The sequence below is a fragment of the Labeo rohita genome, chromosome 18, assembly GCF_022985175.1.
Source record: "Labeo rohita strain BAU-BD-2019 chromosome 18, IGBB_LRoh.1.0, whole genome shotgun sequence".
Classification (NCBI taxonomy): domain Eukaryota; kingdom Metazoa; phylum Chordata; class Actinopteri; order Cypriniformes; family Cyprinidae; genus Labeo; species Labeo rohita.
This window is the reverse complement of record NC_066886.1, coordinates 7,736,062-7,749,449: the sequence shown is the minus strand read 5'-3', so window position 1 is coordinate 7,749,449 and position 13,388 is coordinate 7,736,062. Positions and strand designations below refer to the sequence as shown.

General features: G+C 31.1%; 1 protein-coding gene across 6 annotated transcripts in view; it reads right to left on the bottom strand.

Moving 5' to 3' along the window:
* Positions 1–13,388, bottom strand: part of fgd4a (FYVE, RhoGEF and PH domain containing 4a) — a 61,463-nt gene that overhangs the window by 27,924 nt on the left and 20,151 nt on the right. For 3 of the 6 annotated variants that reach the window (XM_051134989.1, XM_051134992.1, XM_051134991.1), the window contains exon 2: positions 6,760–6,846. In XM_051134989.1, the coding sequence (XP_050990946.1) occupies positions 6,760–6,846 (87 nt within the window). Of the gene's footprint in view, positions 1–2,835; positions 3,031–6,759; positions 6,847–12,057; positions 12,190–13,388 lie in introns of those variants that run through there. The other 3 variants (XM_051134988.1, XM_051134987.1, XM_051134990.1) reach the window with 3 other exon arrangements.

Below are 13,388 nucleotides of genomic sequence, written 5' to 3'. Positions count from 1 at the left end.
AAAATCATATGTTGTCCATAAGAATGTAATGACATCTCTCATAAAGGTGTGCATCTTTACAAAGTAAACAATGGTCTAAAAAAACGCGTAGCCTCTTTGCTAATTAGCGCACAAAATACCATTGGTATACTACGTCCGCCACCTCACCAGAAGTTGTACCCACTTTTTTTTTTACAGTAGCACCCCTCGGAAACTTGTGGATACAAACAGAAACTTAAAGGCCTTCACAGCAACTCGTCAAAATAAAAGTTTGGTTTATCTTGAAGAAACTGTGACAGAAATATATTATGTAATGTAATGATAGTACTACTACTACTACTAATTTTTAAAATTTCTTATTAAAACATTTTTTAAGGAATATTTACCAGAATTTATTTACCAGAAAAAATTAAAAACAGTATTTCTGAAAAATAAAAAATAATTACAATAACAAAAAAATTATTATTATTATTATTATTTTAATAAAATCAATCGATTAGAGATGAATGGAATCCAGAATTTGGTAAAAATAAAACTAAATGTGAGACAGGAAAAAAACGCATAGGGCCTTAAAAATTAAATTTTTGCTGAACTTTTAATAAATTGCTGTTAAACTGTGTAAGTTTCATTATTTCAATTAATTAGACATGCTTTTTAATATTTAAATATTTAAATATTTTTTAACATGCTGTTTAATATTTTTTTTATATAACCCTTAAAACAAAGTCTAGAAAAATTAAAACAAACAATTAAAAAAAAAAAAAACGGAATCCAGAAAAATTAAAATGGAAAAAAATGGAATTTGGGAAAAAATAAAACAGATTTCATACAGCCCTAGCTTCCATAAAAACTGTGTTTGCATTAACAATTTTTATATAAAATAATAATTCAAAATGGCATAAAAGTGCTACAAAAAACAACAATGACAGCACTGTCAGTATCAAAACACCTCCAGAAATGTGCAGAAATTGTTGCCATTAAGAGCTTTAACACATTCAGCCTTATCAGCACATTCATCAAAATTTTTCTATTTAGAGGTCCTGTGTGAAGAGGCCGCTGACAAAATGAAGAAGTTGCAACATTACCGGAAAAGTTCTGATGCTACGTGTGAAAATACATTGTACACATGTAAGGTTGGATGACTGACTCTAACATAACAAGTATACTGTCAAACTGTTTGAAACTATGCTCTATAGGAGCCGATGCAGTTACTCCATGCATTTTAGTTGTAAACCTGTCACACGGAACTTGAAAAATTATAACTATGCTGTGAAAAGAAATTCTTCACGCTGGATGAATGCTGAAATGAACAGCTATCTGAGCAAATGGGACCAATTATTTTACTGAAACTCGTTCTCTAACAGTTATGTAATTTTGAGCGTTGTTATGTAACACAACACAAATTTCAAGATTTTTTAACCTTTAAACCATTGACTTTTCTACAGGAAGTGTTTAAAGGCCAATCAAATAGCAAATAGCAACAAAGTTTGACCAGAATTTGGGTGCTGATGTGTGAATGGCATATGAATACAAGAGACAAAGCTACTGCAGACGTGGTAGATTTACTGGAAAAGTCAGTTTGACAATTAAGCATGAAAAATTGCATTGATGTGTGAATGTGGCTATTGTCTACCTCAGTGCGTGCAAGCATACTTTATCTCCCTAACAAAACAATGAAAGCATCCTCAGGTGAATAATGCACTCCATGGCATGGCCTTGCTCAGACTATAATAAGTTACCATGGCAACCTCGTCCCAAAATCCTCTGTCTGGGAAAGCAGACGAAATCGAAACGGTGCACATCATAATAGAGAAACACCTGCATGTAGATCTATTAGAAATGTCTCGCTGGGTTTTTTCAGCTGTAATGAGTAGAAAAGTAAGCCAGGTTGATGTCAAACCATGTGTGGTCTAGGGAATGTAAATTATGATAATAATTGCTGGTAAAATGTTTGCATGGGAAAAAGCACAAATGTTCCGCATTCTCATAGTCTAAAACACAGGCGTGTGCCAACTTTGGCATTCCTGGCAAAATAAAGAAGGGAAAAAAAGTCTGTGGTTTGACCTGACATATCTGATTTTATACATAGCTTAAATCAGATCAACATCTGAGTTTAATAATAGCAGTTTGTTCCAGTAAATAAAACATAATGTCTAACCTTCGGCCACTAAAACCATTCCAGATGTCTTCACAAGCAAGTTTGACACTTAAAATCCAGTTTTAACTAGTTACAACATCACAAAACGACCTTAATTTAAATAGAAAAATGTTCAGTTTATGGGAAAGCCACCATGCCGTATATATATATATATATGAAAATGACTGACACTTTGGTACTGTACTGTCAATAAAAACCTTGTGGGAAAGTACCAGCCAATACAGAACAGATAAGACCAGCTCATTTAATTTGCAAACCGAGGTGGGAACTGACCATAAGGAGCAGAAATAGTTAGCAAATGTTTTTGGAGCTTGCCTTGCAACAGAGGAACACAGAGAGGCAATACATAAACGTGAAGGAAGTTAGAAATGGACATATGTAAAATGCATTCCTTTAACCATGCAAAAGTGCCAGACGAAAAAAAGCAAACTAACAAAACTAAAAAAATGTGAACTGCTTGAACTTGTTCAGGCAAACAAACCCATGAGAAAGTCGAAAATAAAGCTAGCAGGTGACCAAAATATGAATTATTCAGTCGCAGTGATGAAAGAATAGCAAATTTGCGAGTCCAGTGTCCTCCACCAAGTGCTGTTGCCAAGTTTAATTATACTGTCACAACATCTAACCAAACTATGTTAACCAGTGAAAACAGCACTAGCAGGGATAAGATTTTGATTGTCAAGCCAAAGTAATCTCACCTTCTGTCCGTTGTAATGAAGCCAAATAATCCAGGACTATGAAACAAACATAAGAGCAGTTTTCTTCATTCAAGCCTTCCGGTCGTCTATAAACCACAGACTGACTAAAACTGTCACAAAGACATGAGGAAACAGCCCCTCCCCTCCACTCACACATAATGCACTCTCAAACACAACACTGGTGAAGGCCATTTACATTGTAGCATTTAGTGGTTTTGATGCACAGTGCACATAGTGCTGTGTGTTAGTGGCATTTTATGCACCTCAATATGATAAATAAGTGAAAAATATTCTCTTTCTGGTTATGTGATGATGGTAAAAAAAAATAAAAAATTAGAATATTAGTTAAATTAATTTTTTTTAAATTATTTTTCTGTTTTATTATCGTCTTTATGTCCATCATTGTCAAAACTAATAGTCTCCTTAACGTTACTTGTAGTAAACAAGCAAAAATAAATAAACAAATAAAATAAAATATGTATATACAGTGTTGTTACTGGGAGCAGTTACATTTTTAATGTTATTTGAAATCTTTTCTGCTCATCAAGGCTGTGTTTTTTTTATTAAAAACACAGTAAAAACAGTAATATTGTGAAATATTATTGCAATTTTAAAAAGTGGTTTTCCATTTTAATATACTTTAAAATAGAATTAATTCCTGTGATGCAAAGCTGAATTTTCAGCATCATAACTCCAGTCTTCAGTGTCACATGATTCTTCAGAAATCATTCTAATATGCTTAATTTTTCTTTTCTTATTTTTTTTTTTGGGAACCTGTGATACCTTTTTGGGTATTCTTTGATGAATAAAAAAACATTTATTTAAAATAGAAATCTTTTGTAACAATATATACTATCATCCAAAGCTTGGGAGACGTCTTTAAAAATCTTACTGATCCCAAACTTTTGAAAGCCAGTGTATATCAGTAAAAGTATAAAAACTCATAAACATATTAAATACAGAGTGACTCAGGGGTTAGAGTGTGAGCGTAAGACATGTGATGAAACAAATTTGATGGTACAAATGAGGAAGAAATGCAGCAGACCTTAGTCAGTGCACGACATACTGAATTTAAAGTGGAAGAAAAGGCTGTGTGAGGTAGTCTTTCTTTATAATAGCATGCACTGTGTAAAGGTCATAGATCAGACGTCATTTTCAAAACTGTTCTGTACTGTTTTTGTCTACTGAACGTTTTCTGGAAAGATGTTTCATCAGAACAATCGGCATGTTGTTAAAAAGCAGTACAATCCATTGAACGCATTGTACTTCTATTTCTCACAACCTCATTTTCATTCCAGTAAAAAATGAAATACAGCAGAAGACTAAGGTGTACTGTGCCCTTTCAACAGCCTTGAGCAGCATCAGTCTTATTCCCAAAACCTCTTGGCACACAAACACTCTCATGTTACAAAATACTGAGAGGAAAATTCACATGGACTCAAACAGGCTAAAATTAAATGAAGCTCTTACTTGAGAGGCACAGATTGAATAGCAATCATTCAGTGGTGGGAACTGATAAATGCACACACACTTTGAACATGAACTGCATGCACTGACACACCTTACAAGTTTATTAAGCTGTTTACCAGATTCCACTGCAGATCTGATTTACTTTAATCTCATTTTGACATCGAGTGGAGACAGAGAAGAGTTCTCCTAAGGATCTGGTGTTGCACAACCATCTTGACACATCCCAGACAGCCACAGCTTAACTCAAACCTGAGGTTTGTGTAAATACGGATGTCCTTTCTGTTGCATGCAGTTAATGAAGTAAAATGTTCATATTCTGCTTTGCTCTCGGATCACTTACAGTGACAAGTTGAAGCTACTTTTAGCATTTCCTCTTTGGAGGCTTCCAGACATGATATCAGAACATCAACCTGTCATAGCAACAGTTTCTACAACAATCACTCAAGAGCTGTCAGTGTATAACCTATGATGTAATGATCTAGGCAGGTCAAGTAGGAATTTTTGCTTTGTCAACCATTGCCCAAAGAAAAACTGAATCAGTTTATCTTGGTACACTGTGAAAATGACTTGTAAATGAAGTTGCAACTAAAACAAAGCCTATCGGAGTACATTTTACAAGAAAATACTGTTTCAGCTTTTCTACTTCAGAATTTCATGTTTGTGTTGGAAAGTTCACAATGTGTTATTTGGTGAATTTTCTGAATGACAATTATCTCTGCACTATTTTTTTTCAAGGTATGATTAGTGGCTTTATGTTGTGCTAAACATACCCACTACACCACCAGCTATGATGCAAAAAATTCAGCTTTGAAATCACAGGAATAAATTGCATTGTAAAATATATTTAAATAGAAAACAGTTCTTTTAAATGGTAAAAATATTTTAAAATTGTAACGTTTTTTGGATCAAATAAATGCAGGCTTGGTAAGCAGAAGAGACGTCTTAAAAAAACAAAAAATATTACTGTTCAAAAACTTTTGACTGGTAGTGTATATATACACACTACTTTACGAACGTTTGGGTTCAGTACGTTTTTTTAGCGTTTTTGAATTCACTAGTAACTAAGAATTAAACACACTAAAATTAGGAAATATTATTGCAAATTTAAAGTATATTTTAAAATGTAATTTATTTCTTTGGTGGCAAAGCTGAATTTTCAGCAGCCATTACATTTCCGAAGGATGTGGAGGTGTCACATGATCCCATGATGTCAAAAATCATTCTAACTATTCTAATTTAGTGTTTCTTATTATCAATCTTGACAAGCTGTTTTTTTGTTCAAGATTTGAACTTTGAGTAAAAAGTTAGATTCTTTTGAAATAGAACTTTTGTAATATTATAAATGTTTTACTATCACTTTTGATCAGTTAAATGCATCCTTGCTGAATAAAAATATTAATTTCTTAAAGGGAACCCCAGGTATTAATACTTGTATTGCTTTATATAACGTAAATGATGTCACTTATTAAAATTTGTAGTAGAAAACCCATGAAAGATTTACGTTACTTAAAAAATCCACATTGTTTTATACATATTTTGGACTACTGCCGCTACCTGTTGATATTTTCAACGCAACACAGCTCGGAATATAAAATACTGTACACAAAGTATATAAGCAATTATAAACCACTCAACCACTATAAGTCAAATACTCAAGACCAAAATCACATAATTAACCACCAGGTTATAAAAATCACATAAACTCAGTACAGTGTTCCCATCTCCAACTACTATAATGTCCATTTGTATTCTCATATACTGTCTGGAGAACAAAAGCTTTCTATTTAATATCGATCTGACAAATGAAAGCAAACTTTGTGAAGCTGCTGAGGCCTTTGTTTACACACAGAGCTACTTACAGCACTGTTTTTGAGTGTTATTTATTGAACACTTTTATCCAAAGCGAAGCCAAAGCAAAAAATATTTTGTAGATTGCACTGTTTCTATTCATGTGGTGTTGTGCTGGGTAACTTACCATTTAGATTCATTGGTCCAGTGATCTTTCCTGGCATAATTGTACATTAAACATCAAATCTGGTCTGATATAACTACAAAATTCTCCAAATTTGTCTTCACGTTAACCTTCTTCTTCCATTAACCAAGAGAGACGAAAACAGAACAATGTTGTTGAACACTGTGGCTGAAGGATCATTGTCCATATTCCATGTACAGTAAGTGTTGCTCAGTCACGCCTATTCATTCCCATAAACCTTAAAACCACTATTACATAACATAAAATTATCTCTTATCTCTTACAGCAGGTTGTAAATCCAACAGCTCACAGATACAGGTTTTTATAAAAGCTTTATTCTGATGTACAATATTGCTGATATGCATCAGCATCTCCAATAAACACTTTTCTCCTAAGGATCCGAGCTAGACGATGTTTTAGTGAACGTCTAGAGAAAGGAATAGACAGATTAAGAAGCAGAGGAAGGGAGGGTTGTTGCTTACCTTTGTTCTGAGCGATCTTCACTCCAACACAAAGCTCCTCTTCATCAGATTGTTTGGAGGGGAAGCAGCTGGGGTTGCCAGATTTATCTGAAAGACACCAAGAGGAATATTTAGTTAGTTTTATTCTCAACACTTTTTTTTTGGGAGTTTCCAGAATGCATTTTGAGATGGTGAGGGGGATTAAGAAACTGAGAAACGTGGGTGGATTAAAAATAAGAACAGGAAGAGATCTGCAAATCTTAGTGCCAACGTGTAAATGACACTAAACCACTATTATTAATAGAGCTGGTTCTGCTATCAGCCTTAATTCTTCTAGAAAGACTTTTCATTAGATGCTGCAAGATGTCTGAGGATTTGATCCCATTTAGATATGAATGCCATTGTATCCCAAATGTGTTCAATGGAGTTCAGATTGTATTTTTGGCCAGTTCTTAAACATAGAACTCATTAAATGTTTTCAATATAAACCTTGCTTATTGCACAGAGCATTGTCCTGTTGGAATAGAAAATGACCCTTTTCAAATTATACTAAGTTGGAATTTTTAAATAATGTAAGAATGTAAAAAATAAAATAATAAAATAAAATAAATAGACTATTAATTAAAATTAATAGAAAATTTATTAAAATTACATAAATTATACAAACTATAATTTACATATAAGTTATACAAAGTTGGGTGCTCAAAATAATGTCACATTACAAAATAAATAAATAAAATAGGCTAAATTAAATTACATAAAATTACACAATTTATACAATGTTAGCAGTTTTAAATAATGTCACAATAAACACACAAATAAATGAATAAATAAGCTTAATTTAACTATACAGTCATATAATTTGCACACATTTTAAGATTAAAATGTCACTATACAAAATAAATAAATAAATCAATAAACAGAATATAACTCACTTAATAATATGAGATTCTATAATGTATTTGAAGTTGCAAGGAAAAAATAAAAATAAATAAATAAATAAACATTAAAATTTAAATTATGTAAATTATACAAAATATATAATTCTATAAACTATATAATTCTATAATGTATATGAAGTTGCAATAAAAATGAACAAAATAAAATAAAATAATAAATAAATAAATAAATAATTAAATACAATTATTACAATTATTTATATTATATAAATACAAACTATGTAATTAATATATATTTTTTTTTTTAAAAAAGTAGGGAGTTTAAAATAATGTTGCAATACAAAATAATTAAAATGGGCTTAATTAAATTACAAAAAATTTTACAATTTATACAATATTAGAAATGTAACTGTCACAATAAAAAATAAATAAATAAGCTTAATTTAATTATACAAAATCATATAATTCATAGAATTTTTTAAGCTTAAAATGTCACAATACAAAATAAATAAATAAATAAATACAACTAATTTAATTATATGAAATTCTATAATGTATATGAAGTTGGAAGCAATAAAAATTGAACAAAACAAAAATAAATAAATATACTTATTAAAATTAAAATTATTAAAATTATATAAATTATACAAAGTATGTAATTCTATAATGCAGCTGAAGTTGGAAGCAATAAAAAAATGAACAAAAAAAAAAAAAATTAATTTAAAAATATATGATTTATACACATTTTTAAGCTTAAAATGTCACAATACAAAATAAATAAATAATCAAACATGATTGTATTTATTTATTTATTTATGTGAAATTCTATAATGTACACTAAGTTGGAAGCTTAAAATTATGGTATAATGCTAGCTAGCTAAATAAATAAATAAACAAATAAATGCAATCTAAGCAAAATATAACGTTAACATTAAAAGTAAAAACATAAAACAGTATTATGTATAATAGTATGACTGCAAAACAATTAAAGTAGATAAATGTCTTTCAGACAATAAAAACAGCAGAAGCAGCAGAAGGTCTGTGTGTGAATAGAAAGGATGAGAGAACATTAATCCAGCATTTGTAGCAAAACAAAAGAAAAGTAAATCCCCAGAGACTCACCAGTAATTAATTCCGCAGTATTATCTAGGGCATGTGAGAGCTCGGTTAATGTACTCTATTTCTAACACACATAAAAGATGAAAGCCAATCGCTAAACAAGTGGCATGTGGTTGCCAATTGTAAACACATGTGTACATGAAGGCACACATTAACACGCATGCAGCTTATAAAGCACACAGCTGAATATATAAGACCACAATAATAATGCTACGCTACTGAGAGAAACCTAAAGAGAATGGGGAAGTATAAAGAGAGACAAAATGCAGTGATGAATGATGGAGAACTCATTGAATAAATTAAAGAGAGAATGTGACAAAACAGTCAGTTTGAAGGAAGTGTAAAGTTTTGAGAGGGACAGGGTGTGTGTTTGCGTTTTAGCCCGGAAGTCAGATTAAAGCAAGGCTTTTTCCTCATACCATCTGGAGCCCTTGTGACAGAAGGATCTGGCGTCCCCCACACACTCAAACGTGCACACATGCTCACATAATCACCATTTTTAACAGCAGCTTTACACAAAACACATTCTGTAAGCTAACACAACAACCACAACAAAAAAACTTTAATGAAGATGAAAGAGGGGGCTTTTGGGACCCTATATAAAGCCTTTTTTTATGAGCTATCAAAGAAATTCTTAACAAACACTGTACAAATGTGTTACTGGGATGTACAGAGCTGGATAACCATGCAAAGATGTTTCCATGACACTTCAGTTAATTTAGAAACACAAAATACAGTCATCTTTCATCCGAACGAGGTTATTTATGATCCTGTGTAGCATGTAATTTAGCATTTATGTGAAGCCCTTGTTAGAGCAACCTTGTTAGAGGAAATGCGCCATGAATCATGTTCACAGTCTAGTGTCATTATGAATGTAAATATTGTGGTTTTCAATAGGCAGTGACTTATGCATCCGGTCAATGCAAGTAATGCTACCCTAATTCAGGCTCAAGCAATTTTAAGTATGTACGCATGCATTTTAAACAACTGAAACCAACTAACAGAACAAATTATAATGCATGAAACCGATGGTTTGTCACTAGGGCTGGGCGTTATATCAAATATTAGCGATAATATCGCAATAATTTTCATGACGACATAAAATTTTTCATGAGTGCACTTTCATGAGTGCGGTTGCCAAACATCAAGTGTTCAAATCCCTGAATCACTAGATTTTTTTTTAACTGCTTAAATTTGCAGTAAACAATTTGTATTTACTCTGTAACAATAGCTGTTCTATCTAAATTATTTTTGTTGTTTTTTTAGTGGGGGCAGAAGAAAATCAGTTTTTTTTTATTATTTAAAAGCAAATGCAAACATATCGAGATATATACCGAATATAGTAAAATGTTGACAATATTGAGCTATCAAATTTTTTTAATATACACTACCGTTCAAAAGTTTGGGGTCAGTAAGACTTGTAATAGTCTTTAAAGAAGTCTCTTATGCTCATTAAGGCTGCATTTATTTGATTAAAAATATAGAAAAAAAAACAGTAATATTGCAAAATGTTTTTACAATATAAAATAATGTTTTTTATTTTAACATACTTTAAAATAGAATTTATTCCTGTGATGAAAAGCTGAATTTTTATCAGCTGTTACTCCAGTCTTAAGTGTCACATGATCCTTCAGAAATCATTCTAATATGCGGATTTATTACTAGAATGATCAATGTTGGATAATATCAACAGTTGTGCTGCCAAATATTTTTTGGAACCTGTGATTTTTTTTTTCAGGATTCTTTCATGAATAACAAGTTTAAAAAGTACAGTGTTTATTCAAAATATAAATATTTTATAACAATGTAAATTATTTATTATTAACTTTTAATAAACTTTTAATCATTAACTTAATACATCCTTGGTGAATAAAAGTATTAATTTCTTAAAAAAACATGCTTAAACATTGATTTAATATTGACACAATAAACAGAAAGAGCCAAAGCCTTACAAATATATATAGTAACCAGTCTCTACCAAGTATAAGAAGCTTTCAGATAGTTTAGGTTATTATTTTTTGATGATACTGGAGATTAGTACAATTTACCACAGCTTTATAGTAGTAATAATCAATATTAATAATAGCTTTATTAATACCTTATTTTGCATTTATCATTATTATCAATATTGTTTTATTATGATGTATTATTATTTCTGTATTAAAATGCATTATAACAACTATGATTTTTTTCTGAATTATCCTAAATAAATACTATGATCTATAAATATATATTTTACATTATGGTAATGAGAAATTGGGAAAAATATGCTTGTAATCAAATCACAATGCAACATATTATATATACACTACCAGTCAAAAGTTTGTGAACAGTATGATTTTAAATGATTTTTTTTAAAAGTGCATTTATTTGATCCAAAATACAGCAAAAGCAGTAAATACCGTTAAATATTTTACTATTTAAAATAACTGCTTTCTATTTGAATATATTTTAAAATGTAATTTATTCCTGTGATCAAAGCTAAATTTTCAATATCATTACTCCAGTCGTCAGTGTCACATGATCCTTCAGAAATTGGGAACTAAATACTTTTATTTAGCAAGGATGCTTTAAAATGATCAAAAGTGATGATAAAGACATTTTTTATTTTGCAAACAAAATCTATTTCAGATCAAAGATGTTCTTCTGAACTTTCTATTCATCAAAGACACCTGAAAAAAATCTACTCAGCTGTTTTAAGCAAAATAACAATAATAATAACTGTTTTTAGCAGCAAATCAGAATAATAGAATGATTTCTGAAGGATCGTGTGACTGGAGTAATGCTAAAAATGCAGCTTTGAAATCACAGGAATAAATTATATTTAAAAAAATATTAAAAAAGAAAACAGTTATTATAAACAGTAAAAATATTTCAAAATTTTACTGTTTTTGCTGTACTTTGGATCAAATAAATGCAGGCTTGGTGAGCAGAAGAGACTTCTTTAAAAAACGTTACAAATCTTGCCGTTCAAAAACTTTTGACTGGTAGTGTAAATATACTTTTTTGAGATTCATATGTTCATACATGCTTGAGTTTACAGCAAACTGTCCACAGATTAAAAAAAACATATATAGAAATATTATGATGAATTTTGTGTGTTGTTATTCAGACAAAAAAACAAAAAAACTCTGACAAAATGCATCATTTTACCTGATTATGAAATTTGACCAGGTCACAAAACTGATCTAAACAAGACATGTTACATATCATGAGCACAACGTAAGATTTTGACACAAATATATGTGTGGTCATGTCATTTGATACATAAAGAAATGCACTAAAAAATGAGGAAAAATACCTGCTCTGCTCTTAGTTCTCCTGTGTGTCCTAGTCTTCGTTTTTTTTCTGGTATTCCTAAGATGTTTCTCCATCTTAAGCAGACGACAATATGCTAAACAACGTTGAAATACCCACGACATGCAAGTCGTCTTACAAGTATTATAGCTGCAATTTTTTTGTCCTTCCTGTGGTGGTGTCTCACTCCTTCCCGTCTATGGTCTCAAACCAATTTCCCAGCCAATGTGAGAAACAGCAGGACACTGACTATAAGTAAATGTTCATTCAACAACAGCATAGACACTATAAACATAACCTTAGATGATGCACCGTGCTACCAACACTGCCAGAGAAAAAAAAATAAAACAAACTGCAGTGAAATCCTCCTATATGTGTAAATAAAAAAGGATCCAACTATTTCCTCAAAGTGCAAGTTACAAAATGTTATGTGTGCATGAATGTGCTGGACACTAAAGAATAATTACACGCACTGATAAAAGCTGCTTAGTGACAGATCAATGAGTATGAAGTATAAATGTGCAATAATATCAACAAACCAACTCACTTTTCAGCTTTCATCAATATAGTCTCTCTCTATCCCAATATGAACACAGCTATGGGCCTCAAAACAATTATAGCAGGAAATGGATGCAACACTTCGAAACTCTGTAGACGATACTAAGTTTGATATTGAATGACATAATCAAGAAATGACTCATAGACTGTGTCTGCCTTTGAATTTTCAGACTGGGTCCCACACATAATTCTGTGATGCTTGATCCTCTCTTCTGTTTTTTTTGAACTTGTTTTTATGTCATTTTCCTGCAGCACAGTTCTGCTTTTTGCTTTTAGCGTGTGTGCATGATTAACTTCACAACTGAAAGCAGTCACATGTGAGAAACAGATAATAAAACATTTCTGTGCACCTGTTCTCAGTACAAGACAGCGTAGGTGGCAGTGAGGTCATCGGTTATAGAAACAACCAAGTGTGTAGAGGGACGCCACCACCCTTAGGTGAGAAAAATGACAAATAAGATTGTATTAATGTCAAACGTTTCTCCTACACAAAATAGCATTAGAGAAACATTAGACTTTTGCTGTAAAAAAGTCCACTAGAATTGGTTAATAAAGTCTGTAATCAAAAGTCAAAATAAAAACCGAGACATTTTTGGAATCAAGACCAAAATATCCAATGTTATACACTACCAGTCAAAAGATAAGACAGTAAGATTTTTAATGTTTTTTTAAAAGAAGCCTCTTCTGCTCACCAAGCCTGCATTTATTTGATGCAAAGTACAGCAAAAACATTAAAAATGTTTTCTATTTGAATATATTTTAAAATGTTTTTATTCC